This window comes from Hippocampus comes, unplaced genomic scaffold, assembly GCF_001891065.2.
Source record: "Hippocampus comes isolate QL1 unplaced genomic scaffold, H_comes_QL1_v1.1 scaffold85, whole genome shotgun sequence".
NCBI classification, from domain to species: Eukaryota; Metazoa; Chordata; class Actinopteri; order Syngnathiformes; family Syngnathidae; genus Hippocampus; species Hippocampus comes.
Genome location: NW_017805540.1, coordinates 1,162,067 through 1,186,099, shown reverse-complemented (window position 1 = coordinate 1,186,099; position 24,033 = coordinate 1,162,067). Strand labels below are relative to the sequence as shown.

Genomic DNA, 24,033 nt, shown 5'->3' with positions numbered 1-24,033 from the left:
GATTTTTATTTACTTTAGAAGCTTTTTTAAAAAAAATTAAGGATAATTAAGAACATAACTTTACACCTTTTTGGATTTTTCTGAACTTTAAGGACCCGTGGGAACCCTGCCTAATTAGTTTTAAATCTCTACACTGTAACACTAACGATACTTCAAAACCCTAACCCAACTTTGAAGCAGTCACCCTCGTTTAAATCTCTAATTTGAAGCTTAACCCGACCTGAAAACTCTACTTTTGCTTTGGATGCCCAGGGCCACAATAAGACACATAAAACCAACACGACACATCATTGCCATTGACATAATTTATTTCCAGTGTTTCCGGAGTCTGTGCACCCGTCTCCCAATCAGGAGGAAGGCAACATTTGTACGGTCCACATCGATTTTTGCGCTTCCTCGCTGGCCGTACCAAAACTGTCCACACACACATTCATGCAGGGGCGCCATCAATCAGGGACGTGCGGTCAGGAGGCTACATTTCTTCTCGATTTTACTTCTGTGTTCTGTGCTTTATATTCCTTTGCTTTTTCAATGGATTGACGTCCATGAGTTCATCATTAAAACATTTCCTGTTCAAACACGAGAAAGACGAAGTGCGGCACAAAGCAGCCAGCTTCACCTCAGATTGCGCAATCCGCCCCAAAGAGCAGAAATAGTTCGACAGCACACTCTACTGGTAAAATTACCGAATTACTGCATTCTGATTTTCCAGTCAGGCTAATCAGATGGGAAGGGCTGGATGACGAATTAGTCGTGGTGACGGCATAAAAGTGCAGATTAAAGCGACAACTAACTGTTCAGCTCACAAACGGAGGGGAGTGACCGCTTCTCATTTTTTGCCCGAAAAGGATTTGATCGAGATGGTGCCGATTTACTCCACCTTGCACTCGCAATTGTTTATTTTGCCCACCCTTTAAAAAAAGCTCAATATTTTTGTTTTTCATCTAGACTTGGAACTGATCAAGAAAGTTTCTGGACTGGGGAAAAACCTCAACATAGACTTTTGAAGCTCAAAGATGAAAATGAGGACTTTTACAGGGAAGCAACAGAAATAGAGGAGAGACAACATTTAAATTGAATTTGGCCTAAAATGAGATTAGACTAATAGATTTTGAACTGAATTAATTTCTATTTTTGCTTTTCTTTTGTTCAACCATGTGTGTTAAAAATATTTAAGATATACTATACTGGTCAATCATCTCTCTAAAAAGCAAGGGTGTCCAAATCCAATCCTCGAGGACCTCTACCCAGAATGTTTTAATGTCTTCCTCCTCCAAGACAACTGATTCAGATGATCAGTATTGTCATCAGGCTTCTGAAGTTCCATGCTGATGAGCTGATCACTCAGATGTGTTGGAGGAGGGAGACATACGTCTCAAACAGGCTGGATAAGGCGCCCCGAAGGCACCAGATTGGGGCACTACAGGAATTCACTCGAACCAAGGTTCTTTTTGGCCAAACACACGTGGAAAGAAGATAATGCTGATGTAATAATTGTTTTGGTTGATCTTTTTTTTTAATTTCAATTAAACCACGCTGTTTGGCTCATCAAGTTGTCAAAATTCAGTAGCCATGAACCTCACCGCACGTCACTGATCATCATCATCATCATCCTGCAATGCCTGGACTGAATCCTGCGATGGAGAGGTCAAGTAAAGCAGATCAAACTTGGCGTCTGCACGGACATTTAAGTTAATTATTTTACAGTGAATATTCAAAATTCAAGTTGTTAAAAATAAAACCGAGAAAAAAATAACTGTGAAAACCAAGTAGAAAATGTGTTAAGACCAGAGTGGAATGCCACAGGAATGGAAGCTCAGCATTATTCTTAAGAGAGAACCTGTAGAACGACAGTCAACAATAAAAACAAAATGTCATTCACAGTACTGTACTGTTGAACAAGACAATATGGCACCCGAAACATTTCATTGTCAGGCACTTCCTATTGTGAAGATTTTTTTTTTTTGCACAATTTCTTGACCCATTTTCTACTCCCAACTTCTTTTTTTTGTTTCAATCCATTTTGTTCACCGCTCTCCAGAACCATGAAGAAGTGTATTATTTTCCATGTGCATACAGTAAGTCCACACTCTTGTGGTCAGCTTGTACCTTTGGAAAAGCCTCGTCGGCAGTCCTTGCGCAGGTCGTACCCAAAAAAAAAATGCGATTCAAGTACACACGGAGCAGATTTGTACATTTTAGCATCAACACAAGCGGCTAAAGCTTTTAGTCGGCGTTAACGGCGAGCGCATCTGTACATTCTTCATTTGGTAACTGGTTCACATATTCTTGGAACTTTTCTTTGCACAAAAATAGCTCATCTGCAAAAACTAGAAATCTAGACCTTTTCTCAAATCCACCCAACTAAGCGTTCATTCGTGTGTCACTGTGCTTCACAGCCCGGAAGGGCCTCGTCAGTCTTCAGCATAACAAATCTCAAGGGTGGGCCTGCTTCGTCCCCACATCAGTTCTCTTTAAAAAAATAGATTTATGAACCGTATTTGTTCCATGCCTTAACACAAGTAAGGTCCAGAGGTGACCGCTCACGCATACTTCACATGACAAAATGTGTACGACATGCTCACTTACCAACATCACACAGACTTGAACAAAAAAACTCCTCCAGGCACAGGCAGACTCACAGGTACTGATAAAAGCGCGAGTGCACCACCTGGGAACTCGCCAGTTTGTGCGGATGCGCTGTAGCCGACAAACTCAGACTCTTCGGATGCGGCGTGTCGCCGTTCAGAGCCTCGGCCGCGCGGCGCGAGAGGTCCGAGGACGGCGACGCTTCGAGGCCGAGAGGGTTGCCGCCCCCGCACAGCGCGCCCTGCTGCTCGGCCAGGTCCAGGCTCACCTCGGGATTGCTGGTGCGATGGCGTTCGCGCGCAATCCAGTCGCCGATGGAGAAGTCCTGGGAGCTGCATTTGGGTCTCAGGCGGTCCACAGCCGACAGTTCGGAGGGCGAGCCCGAACGGAGGGCGTCCCGCGGCCAGTCTCCCAGAACCGACAGCTCGGCAAAGTCCCGCTGGCCGCCCATGGTGTGTCTGCGCCGGATGTTCTTCTTCTTACTGCGGCCCTCGGCGTTCCGCTGGCTGCCCACGCCGAACATGTCGTCCACCGACACGCGCAGACGCACTTTCAGCCGGTCCGTGATCTTCAGCTTCCACGCCGGCTCCGCCTTATCCAGCTCGCCTCGGGACGACGAGCTGAGACTGCCGGTGGAGCGACCTTTGCCGGAAAGCTGTCTGTTTGAATCCTTGTCGCTGCGGGAGCCGTCCAGCGACGACTCGCTGTCCGTCTTCTGCCGGGCGGCTTTCTTTCGGGAGAGCGTGTCGCAGTCGATGAGCCTGTGGGAGGACAGCGGTCGCGGGGCCTCCCGCGGCTCACGATGCGCGGCCGCCGCCGCAACGTCTCTGGCCACGGCGAAGACAGAAATGTCGCTCTCGCTGTCCGTCTCCGCGGGCCTGCCCTCGCTGAAGAGCTCGCTGCGCTCGTCGTCAGCGTCGTCGTCCCCTCCCCGGCTCTCCGCCACCGAGCGCACTTCCGGACTCAGCGTGTTGAGCTCGCCACCGGTCATGAAGGTCATGGATGACGTGGTGGAATAGTCGGAAGTGATAGAGCACACTTCCGCTCCAGGCCCGCTGGCGCCGGCGTCATGTCCCGGCGCCGCCGTCCTGCAGCGTCTGGGTCTCGGTACGGAGGCCCGGGAGCTGGTGCTGTTCATTGTACCGAGGTCGGAGACCGTGTCCTCGTAGTTGGAGGGCGGGTCCGATGCCGCCGCGTGGCAGTTCAGGCTCGGGGAGTGGGAGGGCGACGTGTACGGGGAGCCGGCGCCACGTGAGGCGGGTTCGAGTTCGCTAGGCGCTTCGGTGCCGACGGTTTTGTCGAGCTGCTCCTCAGAGCTGTTCCTCAGCTGCTGCTCCTCGCTGGTGCCGTCCTCCTCCTCAGTGCGACTCTCTGGAGACCAGGGAGGCTGCTGCTGGCCCTCTCCCGGGATCTCCTTCCTGGGGAAAGCGTCCAGGTCGTCATCCGAGCTGCTGGGCTGCGCTTTGTCTTTGGGCTTCTTGCGCTTGCGGCTGACGAAGAAGGAGGAGCGCAGCATCTCTTTGCTACACTGATCCTTCCCGGATGCCCAGAGGCTCTACGGAAAAGACGACAAACCGCACTGTCAGCTTGCTGCACCGGCCCGGGGAATCCGCGACTTGCGAGGAAGGAAACGAAATGAGAACATCACCTTTGATTTGGAGGAGTCACTACATGCTGAATCTGTATCGAAGAGGAGAGAGTCATTAGTAGTCTGCCACCAGTGGCCTTGTGAAAGCATGTCAATTAGATCAAGAGGATGAGGGAAAAGAGGAGCGGATTGATGGCTTGCCGATATCATCACAGACAGACGGGAGCTTTCAGGGGAGCAGCTGGATGGAAGCACGGTGACACACTTGACAAGGACAAGGAACCACACGAAGTAAGCGCTTGGTGGACACAAAAAAAAAGAGGAGCCGGCCGAAAACGAAGCCTGAAATGACGGATGTGCGCAGAGAGAGAAAGAGAGAAAGTGGGGAGATGAAGCCCCTCTCTCGCCCCCGCCGGCTGCTCAAACAAAGACGAACACAAGCGGCTCATGCTCGGGTAACGATGGAGGTGGCGACGGCACAGCACGGACACAAACGTCAGTCACGGAGCATCACGTGTCGCCCGCCATCAACCGGCTGTAACCCCCCCCCCCCCAAACTCAAAAGGCATCACAGAGGGGAGGGCGTGATGCGCTCGCACTGACTTTGACATTTGAGAGGGGCCTGAGCTGAACAGATCAGTGAGTGTGTGTCACTGGCAACTTTTCCCATTAGATCTGTGTCCAAACGACACGACTTCCTGTAACATGAACTGCTATTTCAATACAACTTAAAGAAATAAAAAAACATTCAAAAAGAGAAGATAAGTAAAACGTCAGAAAAGACCTTTGAAAATTACCACCACACTGTAAAAAAAAAACAGAACTCGTATTCTTCTGGGCTGAAACAGTCATTCAAGTTGTAATAACTATAAAACAGAACTTACTGACATTTGTGGCAATAAAGTTAGTTCGCACAACAAAGGAAACAAGCTGTTTGCTCCAAAACAATTTGCTGAGCTGTTTTGACTTTAATCTTGAAGTTTGGGGACAGTCCAAATGACAATTCGTTCTTTAAACTCTTATTTGAGAATTGTGAAAGGCGGGAAAGACCATTTTCACAACAGCAAAACTTAAAATATTTCGTCGGATGGCGCAATTTAGAATTTCATCCAAGAAAGTTGCCTTGAAATTTTGAACCCCCCCCCTTTTTTTTACATTGCAGAAACTAAGCTCTGAACTACGACTGGATTTTTGTCAGTTTACCGTCTTCTCATCCTCTTAGTTGACAGGACCTCTGTGTAAAAGAGGCTAGGGTGACCGACTGTTTTAAGATTACATTATTTGAGCAAAAGGCATTTTTTTCACCATTTAATATTTGTTCCCTTACATTATTTGACCTTCACCACTCGTGTACTTCAGGAGTTCCGGGGCCATCAGAGAGGTGAAAAGGGAACTACTACATTAAGTCTATCGCATTCCAAGTATAGCCATCAGTGTCTGGTTGTAACTTGAGTCAAGTTCCTGTACAGAGTTCCTCAAACGGCTCTTGCGCCCCTGAAAATGTTCTTGGGGCATAATCGATGGTCTATTCATAGTTCAGACGAAGACAAGCGTTGTGGTGGCGAGGCTGTGCGCCACCAGCGTGTTTCTCAAAGGAGGAGCCAATCATAAAATCCAAATGCAAACGAGGATCAAATAAAACCACGACAGACCGCGGTATCAACCAAAAGAAATAAAAATGACCTCCCGCTAAGAGTCCCCCAGTCAATTCAACGGACTGTACTGTGTTTGTTTGTTTGGAATTTCATGTGTGCCCGCAAGTATCCAGCTCAGTCCCGCCGCTATGGCTCCGCCCCTCCCCAGACATCGGGACAGATTATGCCACGTGACCGCAGAGAACCTGAGGTTGACCATACCATGCTACTTGTCCTTGCGATCAGCTTTAGAAGACAACAAGAGACAGCAAAAGGGCTTTGAGAGAACGCACGGCAGCACGGCTGTGTATCCCCTCGACGCGGGGTATTGCTTTGAATGTGAGACGTGCACACCACAAGGAAAATGACAAACACCGACTTCTCTTTCTTTCTTTTTTTCATCTCTTTTCCTCCTTTTCGCCCCCAATTTAAAAGAGCCGCGGGTTTCTGCAGACTAGGCAGCTACACTGGGCACAACACTCGTCCTTCTTCCTACAGTCCCAGCTGTCCACCACTGACAAAACAGAGTCCATCAGTGACATCATCGAGTGATAGACGCCGCCCACTTGGCCTGTGTCAAGATGGGGTCATGTGTGAGTGCTGGACAAGGGATAAGGGAGAGAAACAACACACTGCACACAGAAGGGTTAACAAAAAAAAACTTCCATCCGTTGAATTTGATTTGCTTTCGGGGAGAGAGAACATGTGAGACGAGGAGGAAGGGAAGAAAAGAACTGAAAGAAAAGGAGTCGTCGTCTCGACACAGGTAAAGCACAGGGAGAGGAAATTAAAAGAAAAAAAAAATGGCCCGGGTGAGAGGAAAAGCAAAGAAAGGAACAAAAATAACAACTTGGACAATTTAAGCGAAGACAATGAAATATCAAAGACAGATTCCAGAAAAAAATCAAATCAAGAAAAAGGCCGACATTTTCCCCCATGGCTAAAACCACAAATAATAAAACCGTCTCAGCCCAAAGCATGTCAAAAATAACCAACAGGCATGGAGTTCAATATTTAGTACATCTACAAACATGTGCGCTTCAATCGAATAGCAATGGAATTTAACGTTTGCCGGCATGGGACAAAATATTTGCTGCGTTGATGTGAGGCAGCGCGACGCTGAGTGAAACATCTCGGCGGCTTACCCGAGACTTCGCCCGGCGACGCCGCCGTCCGGCCGATGTTGGAGAGCAGGTGGTCGATGTTGGGCACGGGCTGCGACTGCACCGTGCTCTCCTGCTCGGCGGTGGTCTGCAGGAAGGAAAGAAGGAAAAGGAACATGAGGCCAAGGACACACGGATGACGGTTGCGAACAAACGCCGCGGGGGGGGGTCCACATACAACAGGATCTTCATCGCAGTCTTCGGTGAAGAACCAATCATATTGTTGGATGAGGTTCTCGACTATCTTGCACTGGTCGGGCATGTGATTGACCATGTTTGTCATGTTGTCCTCGGAGGTTCGGACCAGGGTTGGGCCAAACACAATTGCCAGGTTTCGAGGTTCCATCTATTAAAAAAACAAAAAAGAGAGCGAGACAGACAAATGAGATTCCTTTGTGGGGAAAGCGGATGCACAGAAAATGCGTGATGACAGTCGCGCTTCAGATGTCACAGTGCACCTTGTTTTTCTCACAGTTGTCAGAAACCCTCTTGAGGTGCGCGCAAAGAAATTTGAGCGTTTCGTAGTGGTGATCAGGCAGTTTGCGGATCTGGGGGTGAAAAGAGGAGAGTTGCAGAGGGCGCAGTGTGCTCCTCAGAACAATCACATTTGACAAAAGTGGCGCGCGGATCGGTGCCAACATTCCTTACCAGCCTCTTTAGCTGCTTAAGTCTCTCGACCGAGTCCTCTGTTCTGTTGGCTTCAATAAAGTCAGCATACTTTTCTGTTGAGCAGAACCCAGAAAAGCCTTTTCAGCTCATGCGGTTTCAAAACAGAAGGCTCCCACAGAATAAGCTTTTGGGGCAAGGCCTTTGTGAGTGCACTTTGAGAGTCTCACCGTTTGTAAACAGGGGTTCGGGTAGTTTTCGGAAAAAAGACTTGAGTAGGCTGCTGATGACGTTGAGATCCCGCCATTTCTGTGGAGAAGTCAACGATGTCTTAGACTGTTCGGCGGAGGCGGGATTCGAAGGGCGGCACAACTCACATCTTCTTGGACGTCAATGTCGGCAATGCCTTTGGTGTTGAGCTCCTCCTGCATGTTGGAGATGGCGGCGTTGTTTCCGGGAACTCTGTAGATCCCCGTATACTCCAGGCCTCTGTCCTCCACCACATGACAACACACCTCCACGATCAGGGGAACAAACTAGAAAACACAATATCGCAATCGTCAATTCAGATGAATTCAGCTGAGAAGAAGAAAAAAAAAAAAGGAAAAGAAAAAAAAACATGAAGCAATAATTCACCCGATTGTTTTGTGCGGGTGGACAGTCATCCAACCGCACACCGAACGTGACGCCAGCCGGTGTCTTCTTTTCGAACGGCTTTCTCATGATCCCCGGGATGCCTATTTTCCATGCACCTCTGTCCCTTGGTGGACTGGCCTCGTCTGAATCACAAGACAGTTTATTCGTGACAATGTCCTCCAGCAAGTGATGTGACAACGTGTAATTGTGGATTTTACTCCACCTCTCAGTGCCCTTCGCTCTTCTGATTTGGGCGAATGGGGGCTCTTGCTCTCTGTCTTCCCTCCCAAAAAGGCTTGCTTGATGCTCAACGACTGACGGGGGGTCTTCGGCGAGGGTTCCGATTTACTGCTGGGTGCGCTGCTAAGTCAAGAATGCAAACGATGAGATTTATAACTGGGAATGTTTGGTTACGAAGTAATCAGTGGAGCCTGCCGACCTCATCATGTTGTATTCTTTGATCTTTCGACTGATCAAATCCTGACTTGTTACGGCAGCATTCTGAAACGATGTAAACGGCACATACTGTTGGACCTTTCGTTTAGGGTATACGGTAACAACAAGATGATATTTTAATTAATTAAAAAGTGATTCATCCACAGCGGACTTGGCAACGCACACACGCGCACCTCTTCATCTGGATTACTGTTTTCCTGAATGACTTTAATCCAAGTCAACATCTCTTCCCTCCCTTCAGCCTGGAACAAGTACTCGCAATCGGAGGTGGTCAGACGCAGCACATTCTTGCGCCGCGTGTCGCTATAGGAGATGTCAATCAGGCAGGCCTTGACGCTAATTCGCAGCGGCTCCTCGTCGGGCAGCGCAGTGAGGTGCAAGACTGCGTCTTTCCTATCCCTGAAGAGGGTCAGCGTGTGACCTTGCAGAACCGCATACACCTGTTTCCAGGTCTTTCCTCCACTAACACGCTACACAGAGGAGACAAGGCGGACATGTTAAACCCATCAAAAATTATGCATACGCAGCCTTTCCTCTCCCCTTTTGCCAAAAAGACAACTTCCCGGGTATACCTTATTCTTATCTGTACAAAGTTGTCTAAAGGTGAGCAACCCTTCCTTAGAAGAATCAGAAAAGACATCTGCGGAAGAATCCCTTCGAGATCCAGAGTCCCCAGAAGATTTATGGCCATCCAATGTCTGTCATGAAGAGATGGAAGTGAATCAAAAATGTGCCGTTTGTAAAGGATGGATGGATATCAGTGTTCGTCTACAATGACAAAACACCTCATGCGCGACGGCCATTAGTTAGTATAACATCGTTCAACTTATGTAAATCAAGATGGCAAAGGTAATTCACCTTTTTTAGGCCTCTGAAACCTGACATATGCCTACTAGAAGATCGTCTGGGAAAAAAAAATGACAAAGGACTGAAAAGGAGAATGATCACATTTGTAATAAAATAATGTAATGAATTTGAAAATAAGACAAGAGCAATGACTGGATATCAGTTTGAACATACCCTCTCCCCTCTTCTTGGTAATTGTCCAGACCTTCATCGTAGGATTTAGACCGCTCGGTTTGGCTGGCAGATTCCGAATCCAGCAAAGCGCTTCTCAGGGACTCTGGAGCAGAGTATAGAAAAGATCATTGACTTCTAAATCAAAGTTATAAGACTAAGTGTACTTCCAACCAACTTTCTGACTGAAAAAAAAAAAATATGGATCAGCAAGCCCGTACTGACATGACTATGACCCAACCAACCACAAACGCTTTTACCTTGGTCATGTGACAGCTGTCGGCGAATGGGAGGACACGGTGAGTCGGGACTAGAAGGACCTGTAGCTACTGATGGTGGGACAGATATGACAGCGGAGGGTGGAATAGGAGCAGCGTTCCTGTCAACGCTGGGGCTGACGGGCTCATCTATTGCAACAGAGGGGAAAAAACGAAAATCAAATCAAATGGCAATGTTTGACTGAGTTGTATTCGGCATCAAGGTCGCACACTGGAAATAACCTCAGCCCAGCCCAGTCCCCTTCCCCCTCTTTGACCAAGCGTATGACTACGTAGATCACCCGTCATGACATTATTTCAGCTTAACGTGATATATTGCCTGCAAAATGACAGTAACACGACTAAGTGATGATATGATGATGTCAGGCCATGACATTTTGGCCACTTCATTCATAAGCGCTTGTATAGAGGTCAGCATGGGAGCACGAAATCAAGAAATCCCATTTAAAAAAACAAAAACAAAAAAACATTTGGACAATTTTTGTCAACATTTACACGTAAGAAAGACAGAATCTTTCAACATTAAAACTTCTGCAGTTACTTGAAAATGCATTGCATTTATTCAAATTGTGCTCAACACAAATACTAAAAATGTCTCAATGCAAAACAATTAGGTGGCCTTTGCCTTTTTATATATAAAATGTCACCAACTTCAAATCATATCTCATCAAAACTAGACTTTCTTATGGCAGTTAAAAAAAAAATTGATGCAACACAAGCTGATGAAGAAATCAGTCGTCACAAGTCCATCCCACCTCCTCTTGCGTGACATATCGGAAAGAGCTCAGATTATAAAGCTTCTCCCTGCAGACGCATTTGGAGTTAATTTTAAAGCCAGTGTCCCAGATCTGGCCTGGACTAAACTTTGAAACAGGGCGAACTAAACGGAACATCATCATCATCGATGCGAGGTCTCTGAGGGGTAAGTATCATGCAAGTCTTGATCGTAAATCTCATTTACTTCAGTCTGGACTATTCCAACAAGTTATGCAATTGCGTTGTGTTATTCTGATGGCCATATTTTAAGTATTGGTCACTTACGTGTCGACTTGGCAGTAAACAAACATCATGACAGCACTTCCGACGGTTGGAATGTACTTGCAGAATGCACCACTTAAACTATGCAAAATGATGTGGGTGATGGGCCCAAAAGCTTATCGTTGTGACTGGGGGGACTTTGAAAGAGACTGTTGACGGTGGCCCGGCAACAAATCAAAAATACAGTACATGGCGCACAGCAAGCCAGAACTTGGCCAATCTCAAGTGCAGATCTAGAAAAAAAAAATTGACGGGTACAATGTAATGCAAAACTTTGGGGGGGAATATGAATGACTGGAGCAACTGAAAGTAGGCTATAAGGTGTGATTTTACTCTGTCACAGATATTTCAATGTATCTTCAGAGGTGTAAAGTCACAAAGAAGAGTGCTCTTTAGAATCCTGTCAAAATTTCAAAGATTAAAAATAAATCAGATAGTATGTATAAAAAAAATGAGGCTTCAAAATTATGAGAAAAATCAAGCTACTGTCTCCGCTTTAAAAAGCTGTGGCCATGTCCGCTGAATGCGCCAATCAAATACCGCGACTACGACCTGAACAATGGATGCTACTTTGTCGAGCATCTTTTTTACGCCCACATATACTCTACTTGTTTGAGCCATAATTCAATTCTGAGACCAAGTACGCTGACCCACCTGAGAATCAACCTCTCAGTATGCAGCATAATTGTTTCTTTTTTTCCCCCCCTTCCATTTATGTCAACATTCATGTATGAGTCTAACAGTGTTAGCCACTTAAAAGATGGATCGCTAATACACATATGGGTCACTGACTCAGACACTTTTCTAGTTTTCTCAATTTCTTATATGGGGGGGGGGGGGCATCGCCCAGCTATGGAAAGCCATGAAAGCCAGATTTTCAGCAATTATATTCAAACATGCATTTAGAAACAAACCTATGAATTTGCCTTACAGGGTCTTTAAACACGATCTTTTAGCGTTGATATAAAAATGCGTATATGTACTGTACTGTGTGAAAGCCAGCTGGGTAATGGGGATCCATTCCGTGGATATTCAATTTTCCAGTGTGTCGCTGCCACTGACACACTAAACATGCCAACAGTACTGATTAATGTCAACGTTCTAGGATGGTAAATTTATTTCTGAGGATCTTGCCAGGATGAAAACGTATACAAAGCAAAATCCACCAAAATGAAATAAGCAATTAGACAACGTTGCGGTTTGGTAGTCCACAAGCTCAACAAATGACGCTCATTTATTTCGAAACGCCTCACATGACAAGAGTCGCCGGTCTGTCTTAAGTTACTACAACTGTTGCCATGGCAACAACGAGCTCAAAACTCATTTCTTTTCCTCTTACCAATGAATGGAATCGAATCCAACGACTCATCCGCGTTGCTGGAACAGGAGGTGTGACGTTCCTCGAGGCGACGTATATGCATCTCTCGCCGCGCGTCGTTAGGAAGCCAGCACGCCGCTACGTCTGCTGTGGGGTCTGCGCCATCATCATCATCATCATTGACAGCCAAAATGTAAGAGGGGTGACGCAAAGGGCTGGGGTGCTTTCCACCGGGCGGCTTAGGCCTCAGGACGACCTCGGACTCCGAGAGGCTACGTCCGGTCACCTGGCTTCGAGACTCTTCGTGGCTCGGTTTGAGGATGCCAGACCGCTGAGGCATCGGTTTTTGAGTAGAGCATGAAGAGGACCTTTTCCCGACCGAGGCCACGTCCTTCTCGGTTACAACAGGTTGCACGCTTTCAGCTCTCACCCTGTTGCGGCTTTGATGGTTGACGTGGCCAGCGTGGTTGGCTTTAACTAAAGCTTTTTCGTCACCACTTGGTCTCTTTCCAAAATGTATCTGTCTGTCCGAAAGGTTTGGTGGGGAGTGGGTCTGCAGAGAATCTGGTCCTTTAGTGTACATTGAAGGATTGTGCGGCCCCCTCTGGCCGTTGTTGTATCCAACAGAAGGCCTGGACAGCATGGCCTGTCTCGGCATAGACTGTCTCGTGGGCCTCGTACCAGGGTCTGCCCTTCGATATCCTGTCCTCTCATTGGGCTGAGTGATCTCGGTTGGGTCAACATAGTCCGTGGCGTGTGACCGTCCTTTATGCATCGGGCCATCTTGAGACATGCTCCTTGGTGGCCAGTTCCTCGGGTGGCTTATCCTCTCGGAACTGATCACGCGGTCCTGAGAGACACTGCGCGGCGCAACTTGGAAGTGGGGGGGAGGTCTCCGGTAAGAGCGTTCATGGGAAGTGCTCCTCCTCCGTATCCCCTTCGGGCCCCAACCCATCTGGGGAATGTGATGCGACGTTTCAAAAGCGTTTTGATTGGAAGATCGCAAGCAATCAAGCCTTTCCTGGATAGTTCGACTAGCATGAGAATGGATTCCTTTGTTGTCAATGTATTCCCTGTACGTTTGGTAAGTTCGCCAATCAATATTTGGTTGCGAGGCTGGGTAGTGATGGGTGGGGCCTCTGTAGGGAGCTAGTCCTGGCCCGCCAGGATAGACATCTGCCTTTCGAGGGTGAGGATACTGGGCTAATGAGGCAGGCCTCGCCCTGACAAAGGCGGGGTCCATATAATCTATTCTATGTGCTGAACCCATTCGCCCCATATGGTCGGGTGGAACCACCACTGTCCGCACGCTTTCGTTGCGCATGCACACGGCCATCTGACTTTTTGGATACGATTTTGTAGGAAGGGATGGGGGCACAGTGATCTCCTTGCGGTACCCATGGTCAGAAGGTGCTGCTGCTGAGCCCCTGATGCCCGGACCCAGCGAGTCTGTCGCCTGGGACATGTCTGCAGGCTTACAGTCTACTCTGGGGTAGCATACAGGGGGCGGCTCAGGAATGTGACAGGCATTTCCACTGTAGCTGTTGTGGCCACCCCGGAGGTAGGCATCCTGGGAGTAGGCCTGGAGACAGAGCAGTAAACTTGTGTTAAAATAGACAGGAAGGTGTGTTTAATAATCTACAGCAAGCCACGAGATGCTAAAAGAAGTCAAGTGTAACATAATTGCTACTGGAGGCGCGTGCGTGCGTGCGCGTGTGGGTGTCCCGTGTTGCAGTGCGAGCGAGTGGAGGCAGTTCAGGAGTGTCAGGAGTCGTCATCTGAATTCACATTCTAGTATTTTTTTATTTTAAAAAATATTACGAGCAATGCACTGCTGAAAGATTTTTTTCCGGCTCGCGTTTTACTTGTAAACGTGCCCGTCTTTTCGAGACAATCAAATATGTGACACAACTCGTGTGTCCATTTCACCACGTCACACTGACAGATGCCTCAGAGAGACAGGAGGTTCCCTCCCTCATTGTGAGAGCTATATTTAGCCTGAATATGCTCCGAGGCCTTTATGAACATGGACGGCAATAATTTGTATGCTGTTTATTACGAAATTGTTTGATTACAAAAGGCGGATTGATCTTTTCACTTTTTAAACAATGGTGGAGTATTTAACTTATTTGTTCTTAATATACTGTCTGAGCAACTAGCAAAGGGATGCATTAGTGTAGGGACTTTGATCCAGCTGGTGTATAAAAAAAAAAAAAAATCTTACATAATGCTGTGTGGGCAACAATCAATGTGTTTGGCTCTGTCCCCCGCCCTTCGCGAGAAAGCATAAACATGCAAGAGAGTTCAGAGGTCACTGGCCTTTATCACAATAACGGTATGTGACAAGTAGAATGAAAACTGGGCAAGGTTTCACTAAGAGGCCAGCGGGAGGTCTGAATCTAACAGGTAACGCAGTCGATTCGGCCATTTGTACCGCACATCTCAATCGGCAGCATGGAAATGCCCAGTGGACAATCAACAGCAGTCGCGGCAAAGCCGCACACTGCCTGTGCAGTAACCATGACGCTGACATGCAAGTCATAATGTGCCGAATGTATGCACCACTTGTTAGGGTCAAACAGCTCACTAGTCAGCACTTTGCTTACCAGATTAGTTGTCTCCAGAGAAAAAGGCTGCCATTTGAGTGTGGCGTGAAAACGAGAGCATTCAAGAAACGAAGAAAGAAGAGAGAAGGATACCAGCAGAGTGAGACAAACATTCAGTCAGGAAATGATCAGCACATCAAACAGCCAATACACCAAAAAAAAAAAGATCGCCTGAATTTCGCATGCTCAAAATATCCTCGAGCGACAGCAATACACGGACTGGCAGAAGAAGCGTAGGGCAAGCGGAGCGTTGCCACGTTACGACCTGCCTGTGACAGTCTGTTCTGGGCGAGGCGGCGGGAGCACAAGCTTGGCTCGCATGTTGCTGTTGAGCCTCCGCGGTTGTATCCATACTCAGCCTCATTATTACGCTAACTGAATGAGGTGCCTCCAGTCTACGTCTCCCTCGCCCTCCCTCTCTTCTGCTGCTCACATGACAGAAGCAGCAGCTGCTGATTATACATTCCGCTGTGATGGTAGAATCCTCCCCCCCACCCTCCTCCCCACTCCCAATCTTTCCTCCTCTCTCCTTAGCACAGAATCAACCTGTTCAAAACACAAGGCAGTCAGCTGATTTTATCCACTCGACTCCGCTTATCATCCATTCTTTCTCCCCGTCTCTTGGCATTTCCTCCCCTTCCCTGGCATAAACTCCCTCTCTTCTCTGCTCTCAGAACGTAGCCTCTCCCAGTATCTTTGCTAAGCAACTGCTGCCCGTCTCCAAGCAGTCTGTGTGCTGCCTCCCACAGCACAATTTCATGTCGCTAGTATGTGTGGCATAGCCGCTGCCTTGACTGGAGAGACTTCACCAGTCTTGCTGCCTTCACCGAGTTATTTTTCATGTGGCTGGCAGCAAGACAACACATGCATGAGATAGAGTGGACCATTGGAAACAGAAGAGGGCCATTGGAAGGGGTTAACATGGGCGAGGGCTGGCTGAAATGACATCTAAGATCATTGCTTGAGGGACATTGTAAAAATGTGATGAAGCCCACATCACCACTAAAACATTGCACATGTAAATAACTGCTGCTGGGTGTACAGGAAATACACTTGGAAATGACCGCTTCAAATTGTTCCATTCCAGTGTTCAACAAGCATAAGTTAGTACTTGTTAGTGCAAAACAATGGCTGGTAATTAGTCGGCGAACGTCTGACCTTGCCTTAAAAACCCCAACTTGAAAGTGTAAACCTAATTTGAAACACCGGTGGAACCCAATTTCAAACCCTGACTCAAATTGCGACCAAACTAACCTAACCTTGGCTTGCAACCCTAACCCTTGCTGAAACATTTACCCAAGCTTGAAAGCCTAATTTAGAATCTTTCGCTGTCTTGGAACCCTAATTTCAAAACCATGAGCTGGTCTTGAAACCCTAATGTGAAACACTAACGCTTGCAAGGATTTATTGAGTTATCAATACAGCAATAGATAGCACACAGGGGAGATTTCAGGTTAACAGCGATTGGGTTTCATTATATAAACAGGCTGTCAAACATATTGTCAGAAGCCATTCCTTAGCATCCGCACATACTGTAGCACTTAAGCACTGAGTGCGGTTTCACTTTGCTCTTAATGTGCAGAGTGCATACAGTGGCAGCGGCTTGCATTATGCAGGGAATAGTCAACACAAGCTTGTGGTGCTGATTTTCATCCATGTGCAATAAACAGTTTTGGCGGAATGAAAAAAATCTAACGTGGAGGTATTTATCATTCAGGCACAGCTAAAGAGAGGGAGAAAAAACATTTAAATGAAGGGGGGGCGGGATACATGCTGCTGCCTTTCATGCACACGACACAAATTTGATTCCTGGACAAAAAATTGGTAGGTTGCGTCAGGAAGGGCACTCGGTGTAATAATTGTGCCAAACAAGAGTAACTTGCTGCGGCGTCCCCAAATGAACAAATCCAAAAGTTTCAACAGCAACATGAAAGTGAACTGGCAGAAATGAACAACAATTAGTGCACGGATATGAGGGCACACACACACCACGACGTTCCTTTCTCCCTCCTTCAACCACGAGTCACTGTAGAATGTCACGACAGATATTGCTTTCGAAGAGCTCCCATTTTACTTTGCACATGACCTACAGACAGCGTTTCATAGCGGAGGTAGACCTGATGACTGTTTGGCTTGAACGCAGGACAGGTTCTATCATTTGTCATCTTTCGTGATATTCTGTCAAGATCACCTCTCTTGTGATTCATAGGTAAAGAAATCAGATATGCCTCCGATGGAAAACAATTAAGTTTTTATTCATTTGAATATTAATGACTGAACCAATGAGCATTTCCAAGAATGGATTTAGTGCAAGACATCATCTAGGAGACGGAAAACAGAAAAGCTGTTCTGTCCTGATTAGGAGGCCTAGATAGAGAGCTCTGATGGGATGGGATGTCTGCATTTTAGTATTCTAGTCTCGGAGCAAAACTAGAGCAGCTCTCTGGGACAAGATGTAAGCAAGAGGGTCGTTTCTATTCTGAAAACGGAACAAATTGCACTTGTGGTAAAGCAAAAAGGTAGAGTGTGGGGGACGCATACCAGCTGGAGTATGTCCTCATCTTTTGGCATCACACAAAGTTCCAGAAAGTCGCCGCTGTGAGGAACAGAAAGCAAAAGCAAGTCAAACACGAGACCAGAGAGAAAGTGACCATAATTAAAAATTCCATTTTTCTTGCGTCTCACCTGTCTTGTATCAAAGATATGACCTCACAGTATGCTTTCCCAATGATACTTGCTCCATTCACCTTCACAATGCGATCACCTAAAAGGGCATTACAGGCAAAGACCAATTGTTTCAATGGCCAAAGGCCCCGATAACTACTCAAGTTCACCCTAAAACACGACAATATGGATATTTTGGTTCATGGCAAAGTGGCCCTGCAAAGTGTCATGGTTGCGTCTTGTGAGCTCATGCCGCCACATGTTGTTTTTATTCTAGTGATGCTTCTGAAGGATGTCTGAAGTTTGTGAGCTGAGGTGCCACTGGACAGATGAGAATTTAACTCCTACCTGTACAGAGACCAGCTCCATGTGCAGGACCGCCCTCCTTGACTTGCTTCACAAAAATAGTGTCCATCGGCTCGAGCCTGTTCCGCTGTCTCCCTGTCAAACATGAAAATGTCAAAGTGTGCAAGTTACATTCACCGAGTGGCATTCCCCATCGTCAGTAAGGCTTTCACAGAAACAGGAACTCGAACATTTGGCAGTCAGCAGCAGGCGTTTACTGCAAACGAGAAGCAAGACTGGCTGCTCGTGAGGACTCGAGAAAAATAGGTTTAATCTCAGCTAAATTGGCATTGGGAAAACAATAAAATTACCCAGAGCAGTGCTTGGCCCACATTGCATATATGGCAGGTTTGAGCAGAAATCATAGGAGGACTGGGGCACCTCAATAGAAGGAAATTGTGTGGGGTTTAGCAAGGTGGATAAAAGCGGCAAGGAAAACCAGTTTGCTCGGCCAGTCGCTGTTTCCTAGCAGCTGCACAGAAGAGGCAGAAGGATGAGTGTGAGGGAAAGGGAATAGGAGTAGGTGGAGTGACAGTGGGCTCAGCTGCACGACTCCCACTCTTTCCTTTCACTCTCCCGGTGTCCACAGTCAAAGACTTGCCCGTAGTTAACATTCTGGTAGTGAGTCAGCACACCGGGCAACACTAACTAGAGTGGAGCCAGAATGAGAAGAGCAACAACGCCGGTTGTCTATACAAGTGCAAAATGCTCTTCATACAGGAAATAATCACATTTTCAATTTCTAGACAGAAATGTGGATCTACAGTTGTCCCTTCTTCGCTTCCGCAGAATCTTACACATGCCCTAGCTCATCCAGGGGACCCACATTATGTAAATGCCCTGTACTGCAATCAGGTACGCTCCCTCTAGTGGAATACTGGGGCACTTCACAACTTTTGAGTACAAGAGCCTTGTAATTTAAAAGGCACTGTCCATATTTCTACATTAACATTCATCATTCAGCCGGAACGACGACAGTAGGTTAATGAGGGCTTCTGTAAGCTTTGCACTACATTTAACTTCATTCTAATAACAACAATGGGCTCACAGAGAGCAAACGGTGGCTAAATTAACATTTTGTGTTATAGACTGAATAGTCTGGAAGAAATAGGATACAATTTAAGAAATGCCTCACAGTAAATTCCCATGATTTGGCATGCAAAAAATGATATCCTAACTGGATGAATGTAACTTGACCGTGTGAGGTTGTACCAAAAAGAGTGAGAACAGAAAATTATTAACACCTCTTTGGAATCGCATCACTGAGCTGATCTCCTCACGTGGAACAAAGTCACACTCTCTTAATTCCCTCATAACGTAGAAAAAAAAACTGCACACAAAGCATATGTGCATGGGGAAGTTGGAGTAGCGCTGTAACAGAATCACGTTGGTTCAGGACCGTCTCTAAGTTCAACATTCCACATGGGAGGAAATCTTTGCTGTGTCAGAATAAACACCATCACCCAACATGACGGCTTAATGCTACTTGATTGTAGTTCACTGGATGTGGATGTGAGACTTGACCGGGGAAACATTAGATTCTAAGTGCAGCCAAACTTGAACCGGGCGCTGTAACAGAGAAGCTTTGTCTTGAGAAGCTGCAGACTCTAATACAATAAGATAATTGATGGCGGCGTTCAACTGTGCAGGGCCCATGCAAATGGAGCACTTGCATTCGCAGTCTTGTGCAATGTTTGTGGACATGTGTTGCATACGGCTGGAATATTATAAACTTTTGCAGCCATAAATCATTTCGATGACTTGTTCTAATGTCAGCGTAAGTGCTGTCAAATCGCTGTCATTCTGTGAATTGGAGGCGATTTTAAGGTCCAATTCTTTGAGGGCAGACTCACTTATGACAGCCACCCAACTGTTAGGTCACCAAATTATCAACATATCTTCTCTCAAAGTTCTTCCGCCTCATGACACCAATGAAGAAAAGTGTAGTCAGCAGATTAATTGTGCATGGTGAATTCCACAAGGGCTTTCATTCCTCTCCAAGTCGTGCAAACATGATTGGAATCACTGACACCCACCTGGGCAAATTCCAGGAATAACACGCTTTTTACGATCTTTGAGACCATGCAAGCAAGCGGCAGCGATTAACATTGCCGTGCAAAACCTGGCAAGGTATAGGATAATCAAGTACATAAGAAAAAGATGAGATTTTATTTTACGGCCATAATCGCCGAGTCTGACTGAAACTTCATGAAAACTCATTAAAAAAATTCAAAGCAAAGCCTTTTAGCTCAATAATAACGACATGGACTTTGATGTGAGGCTTTGTCGCTTCAAAACAGAGCAGCATCTATTCATGGGACAGCAAGGTTCAAACACAAACGCTCTGGGAAAAAGTGAGGCCAGTCCTTTCTGATGGGCTTTCTATGGCGTGGGAGGAAAAAAAAAACGGCAAGGACAACAAAGTGGAACAATATGAAGAGGTGGGACACCACAGGACAGTAGCAGATGGTGCTGACCAAACCGTTCGTGCCGCCGCAAAGGTCAACGACATGGGTAGCGACATTGTTCTTTGCAGATAAGGAAATGAAAAGAGCCAGTGAGTGGCTGGACGAAGAGGCGTTAAACGTCAGAGGCACCACTCTGGGAGCAACTGTATTTTCTTGGATTCTGCTTACCTCTGCGCCCGACATCTTCCCCCTGTAAAGAAAACAGAAAAAAATAAATACAAGTCAGGCATCATTGATTGCTTTGTGAAGAGGAATTCATTTACACTAGATTTCCGCTATTCACGAGGGATATGGACAGAGCCGGGCCACCAACAGCAAAAGTCCGCGTATAATTGTCACCCATTGAAAAATATTTTGGGGGGGGGGGCTTCAAAACCGCAAGTATGTGGGCGTCCACTGTAATTTCATTAAAATGACAGAGCGATATTTACCAAGAAGTAGTGCCTGGACGACTCCGGCGGGTACACGATGAAATGCCGCAGGGTAAAGCCAAACCCGTGAGAAGTGCGACGCAAAAGCACCGTTTTGGGTCTTGGCCATGAAAACGACTCCTCTTCTCTCGGGTCCATGCCTCTCCACTCGGCAGAGTCATTCTATAGGAACAAAACAAAAGAGAAAAAGTGGAAGGTCATGATACTTTCATTTTTACATTTTTTTTAAATTAGTATGATTTACAAGCCGTGGCCTGGTGGCCCAATGGTCAGCGCATCGACCTCATAGTGCAGAGGTGCCAGGTTCAATTCCAGCTCCGGCCTCCCTGTGTGGAGTTTGCATGTTCTTCCCGGGCCTGCGTGGGTTTTCTCCGGGTACTCCGGTTTCCTCCCACATTCCAAAAACATGCATGGCAGGCTGATTGAACAGGCTCAATTGTCCCTAGGTGTGAGTGTGAGCGTGGATGGTTGTTTGTCTGTGTGAGCCCTGCGATTGGCTGGCAACCGGTTCAGGGTGTACCCCGCCTACTGCCCGGAGATAGCCGGGATAGGCTCCGGCACCCCCCGCAACTCGTGTGAGGATAAGCGGATCGGAAAATGAATGAATGAATGAATGATCTACAAGTGTTCCATACACACATTCACTATTTTTATGATTAATAAAAATGATCAAATTGGGAAACATTTCCATTGGTTAGTGGATTTATCTTCAGTTTGCATACTTTGTGCCCAAGTCCAAGTGCCCTGTACTCAATAGTAGTAGTACTTGAAGTAGAGGTTAAGTCATAGTAATGAAAGGAAACATTTTGATGAACAACTAATCGATTATCAAATGAATCGCTAATTATTTTTGATAATTGATTCATCCATCGAGCCATCCATCCATTTTCTGGGCCGCTTTATCCTCACAAGGGTCGTGTGGGGTGCTGGAGCCTATCCCAGCCGTCTTCGGGCACCAGGTGGGGGACACCCTGAACCGGTTGCCAGCCAATTCATCGTTTTTAATTTAAATGTGTCCAAATCTTCAGCATTTTGGCTTCTCAACAGTCAACACGCTCCGACATCTGGAGTCCTCCATAAAAGCAGGCTTGTGTTGAATCAAAAGACATTTTTGTTGGCTTTTGAAAACAACAATCAACATTTTTGCCTTTCCAACACTGTGGACCAAACCAGTAATCATAATTAATTTCTATCTTGTGCATTTTCTGCACTGTCAATTTGAAGTAATGTCCCATTTTTAACAAAGGAATGGAAATTAAAATATGTTTTTCATGACACGATGATTTCATTCATCAACAAAATTCTCAACATTGTTACAACCCTAATTTGAATAACTATAAATATTAAACAATCACATGGTAAACAGCAAGCATAAGCGATACGTTTCGCTGTGCCAAGTAAAAATGTATTCTGAAACAGTTCATGGTGTGCCATTCGTAATATACCTTTCTAAGAAGGTATATTGAGTAAAGTTACTCTCTGGTGAACAGGTGTCAGCTCCTTCACCTTTATTTAGTGTTTCGCTCAAGGTTCCGTGGTGACAGCTGGAGAGTGAAGAATGGCACTTTTTAGCGACACCCATCCCTATGTTTACTGACTATTTATATGCTCACAACTTGGTGGTATCAAGTGTGCAGTAACACTGCTGCTTTACGCTTTACTCCAGCCTCATATCATATTGCCCGGTACTATAGCTTCAGGAAACACCCTGTTTTTTCACAGTTTAAAAAAAAAAATGTCATCCTTTGTGTCTCATCCCAGCTCGACCCTCCCCCTTGAAGCGTAGACTTTCCCCGCTGTGTGAAGAATTTGATGAGCTTGCGTTGATGCCCTCTGCCTGCACAGATACACCGGCTGATAACGAAACGGAATCACCGAACAAAATTCAACCCGGCGGCTAGACGATAAAGGTTGCGTGAGGGTTTGGCTCGTGTTATTGATTGATCGCAACAAAGGCACTCGAGCCTGCGAGCAGGACTGAAAGTTTGGAGCGGGCCCGCTCTGATTGACACAGCTGTCGCGGGCGGAGAAGTGGATGTGTGCGGCAGAGTTTCAAAAAACAAACACGGGGGAAAATGTTTCCTCACGGCACCTTACAAAGACTCGGGCAATGGCTCAGAGTATCAGTGGATGACAACTGAGCTGCGGCGCTAAATGGCTCATGACAAGTATAGCGTAGACACCGGCACAAGCACTTTTTGACACTCGACTTTAATATTATTTGATATTGATAATACACACTAAGACTGTAAATTAAGCCAGCAGTGGATTGTTAAGAAATCAATCTCAGTCTACACTAGTTTGCTGTCCAAAGTGGAGCAACGCGACAACAGAACTTTTTTTTGACTGTTCACATGTTCTGTTTTGTTGCAATTCAATGTTTAGTATGTTCAATTACTCATATTGTAGCTGTTTTGCGACACAGCGGATCAAGGAAATGAAATCAAGTGCCCGTCCCCACGCAGCACTTGGCACAATGGAATGCATTGTATACCAAAAGTGGCCAGGGTAGCTTTCATGACTGCATAAGCCGTTAAGAAACAGTGGCGGGCCTTCCTGCACCGCAGTGGCTGGCTGGCGAGCTGGGAAACATAACTACAGGTGCAGCTGACACCCGAGTGTTTCTGATGTAAACTAGCACAACCGGTTGTACCGTTTGACTATGTTTGCTTGGTTTGTTTTAAGATTACAGTGCTTCCAGTAAAAGTCGGATCGTTTGAGCTCTGGAATCTTTTGTGCCACTGAAACATCTTTTAATACGCAGCTAGAGAGGCACTTCTGGTTGGATGACAACACATTAAGTTGGATGCTTGAGATGCCTGCAACCGACTCCCGGGATCTGACTGAGCAGGAAGCGCAAGTGGTCATTCCCGACCCTTCTCATCTTTGGATGGAGAGATTTCAGACCGGGTGGGGCGGGTCGGGGGCTCTCCTGACATGCACATGCCGAGCGGTGTTATCATAGCCACATGCATAAAGTTAATACTGTTGTGACATTCCAGCTCAATGAATCCCAGACATTTCTCTACTTTCTGAAACCCCACCCCAGCCAAAGCCCCTCAGCGGAATTTCAGCAAATGGAAGCGGGGCTACGGACTCGACAAGAAAAAGGACACCCACAAAAACCAGAGTGTGTCTTTCAGCCCTTTCCGCATCACACAAATGTCAGCGTGCTATTTACACTGCCTGGCGTTGA

The 24,033-nt window shown here is 46.5% G+C and overlaps 1 protein-coding gene across 2 annotated transcripts in view; it reads right to left on the bottom strand.

Annotated features, from left to right (window-relative positions):
* Positions 1-294: 294 nt before the first annotated feature.
* arhgap21b (Rho GTPase activating protein 21b) overlaps positions 295-24,033 on the bottom strand; it is a 28,228-nt gene continuing 4,489 nt past the window's right edge. The window contains exons 3-24 of one of the 2 annotated variants that reach the window (XM_019879085.1): positions 20,838-20,999; positions 20,575-20,596; positions 17,942-18,034; positions 17,615-17,693; positions 17,471-17,525; positions 12,345-13,905; positions 9,950-10,096; positions 9,693-9,795; positions 9,531-9,576; positions 9,245-9,370; positions 8,846-9,142; positions 8,656-8,717; positions 8,440-8,579; positions 8,217-8,359; positions 7,958-8,116; positions 7,811-7,889; positions 7,623-7,696; positions 7,433-7,522; positions 7,153-7,320; positions 6,957-7,062; positions 4,238-4,269; positions 295-4,144 (exon numbers count right to left, since the gene is read on the bottom strand). In XM_019879085.1, coding sequence (XP_019734644.1) covers positions 2,639-4,144; positions 4,238-4,269; positions 6,957-7,062; positions 7,153-7,320; positions 7,433-7,522; positions 7,623-7,696; positions 7,811-7,889; positions 7,958-8,116; positions 8,217-8,359; positions 8,440-8,579; positions 8,656-8,717; positions 8,846-9,142; positions 9,245-9,370; positions 9,531-9,576; positions 9,693-9,795; positions 9,950-10,096; positions 12,345-13,905; positions 17,471-17,525; positions 17,615-17,693; positions 17,942-18,034; positions 20,575-20,596; positions 20,838-20,999 — 5,250 coding nt within the window. In that variant the 3' untranslated portion in view covers positions 295-2,638. The remainder of the gene's footprint in view (positions 4,145-4,237; positions 4,270-6,956; positions 7,063-7,152; positions 7,321-7,432; positions 7,523-7,622; positions 7,697-7,810; positions 7,890-7,957; positions 8,117-8,216; positions 8,360-8,439; positions 8,580-8,655; positions 8,718-8,845; positions 9,143-9,244; positions 9,371-9,530; positions 9,577-9,692; positions 9,796-9,949; positions 10,097-12,344; positions 13,906-17,470; positions 17,526-17,614; positions 17,694-17,941; positions 18,035-20,574; positions 20,597-20,837; positions 21,000-24,033) is intronic. The other variant, XM_019879086.1, reaches the window with a different exon arrangement.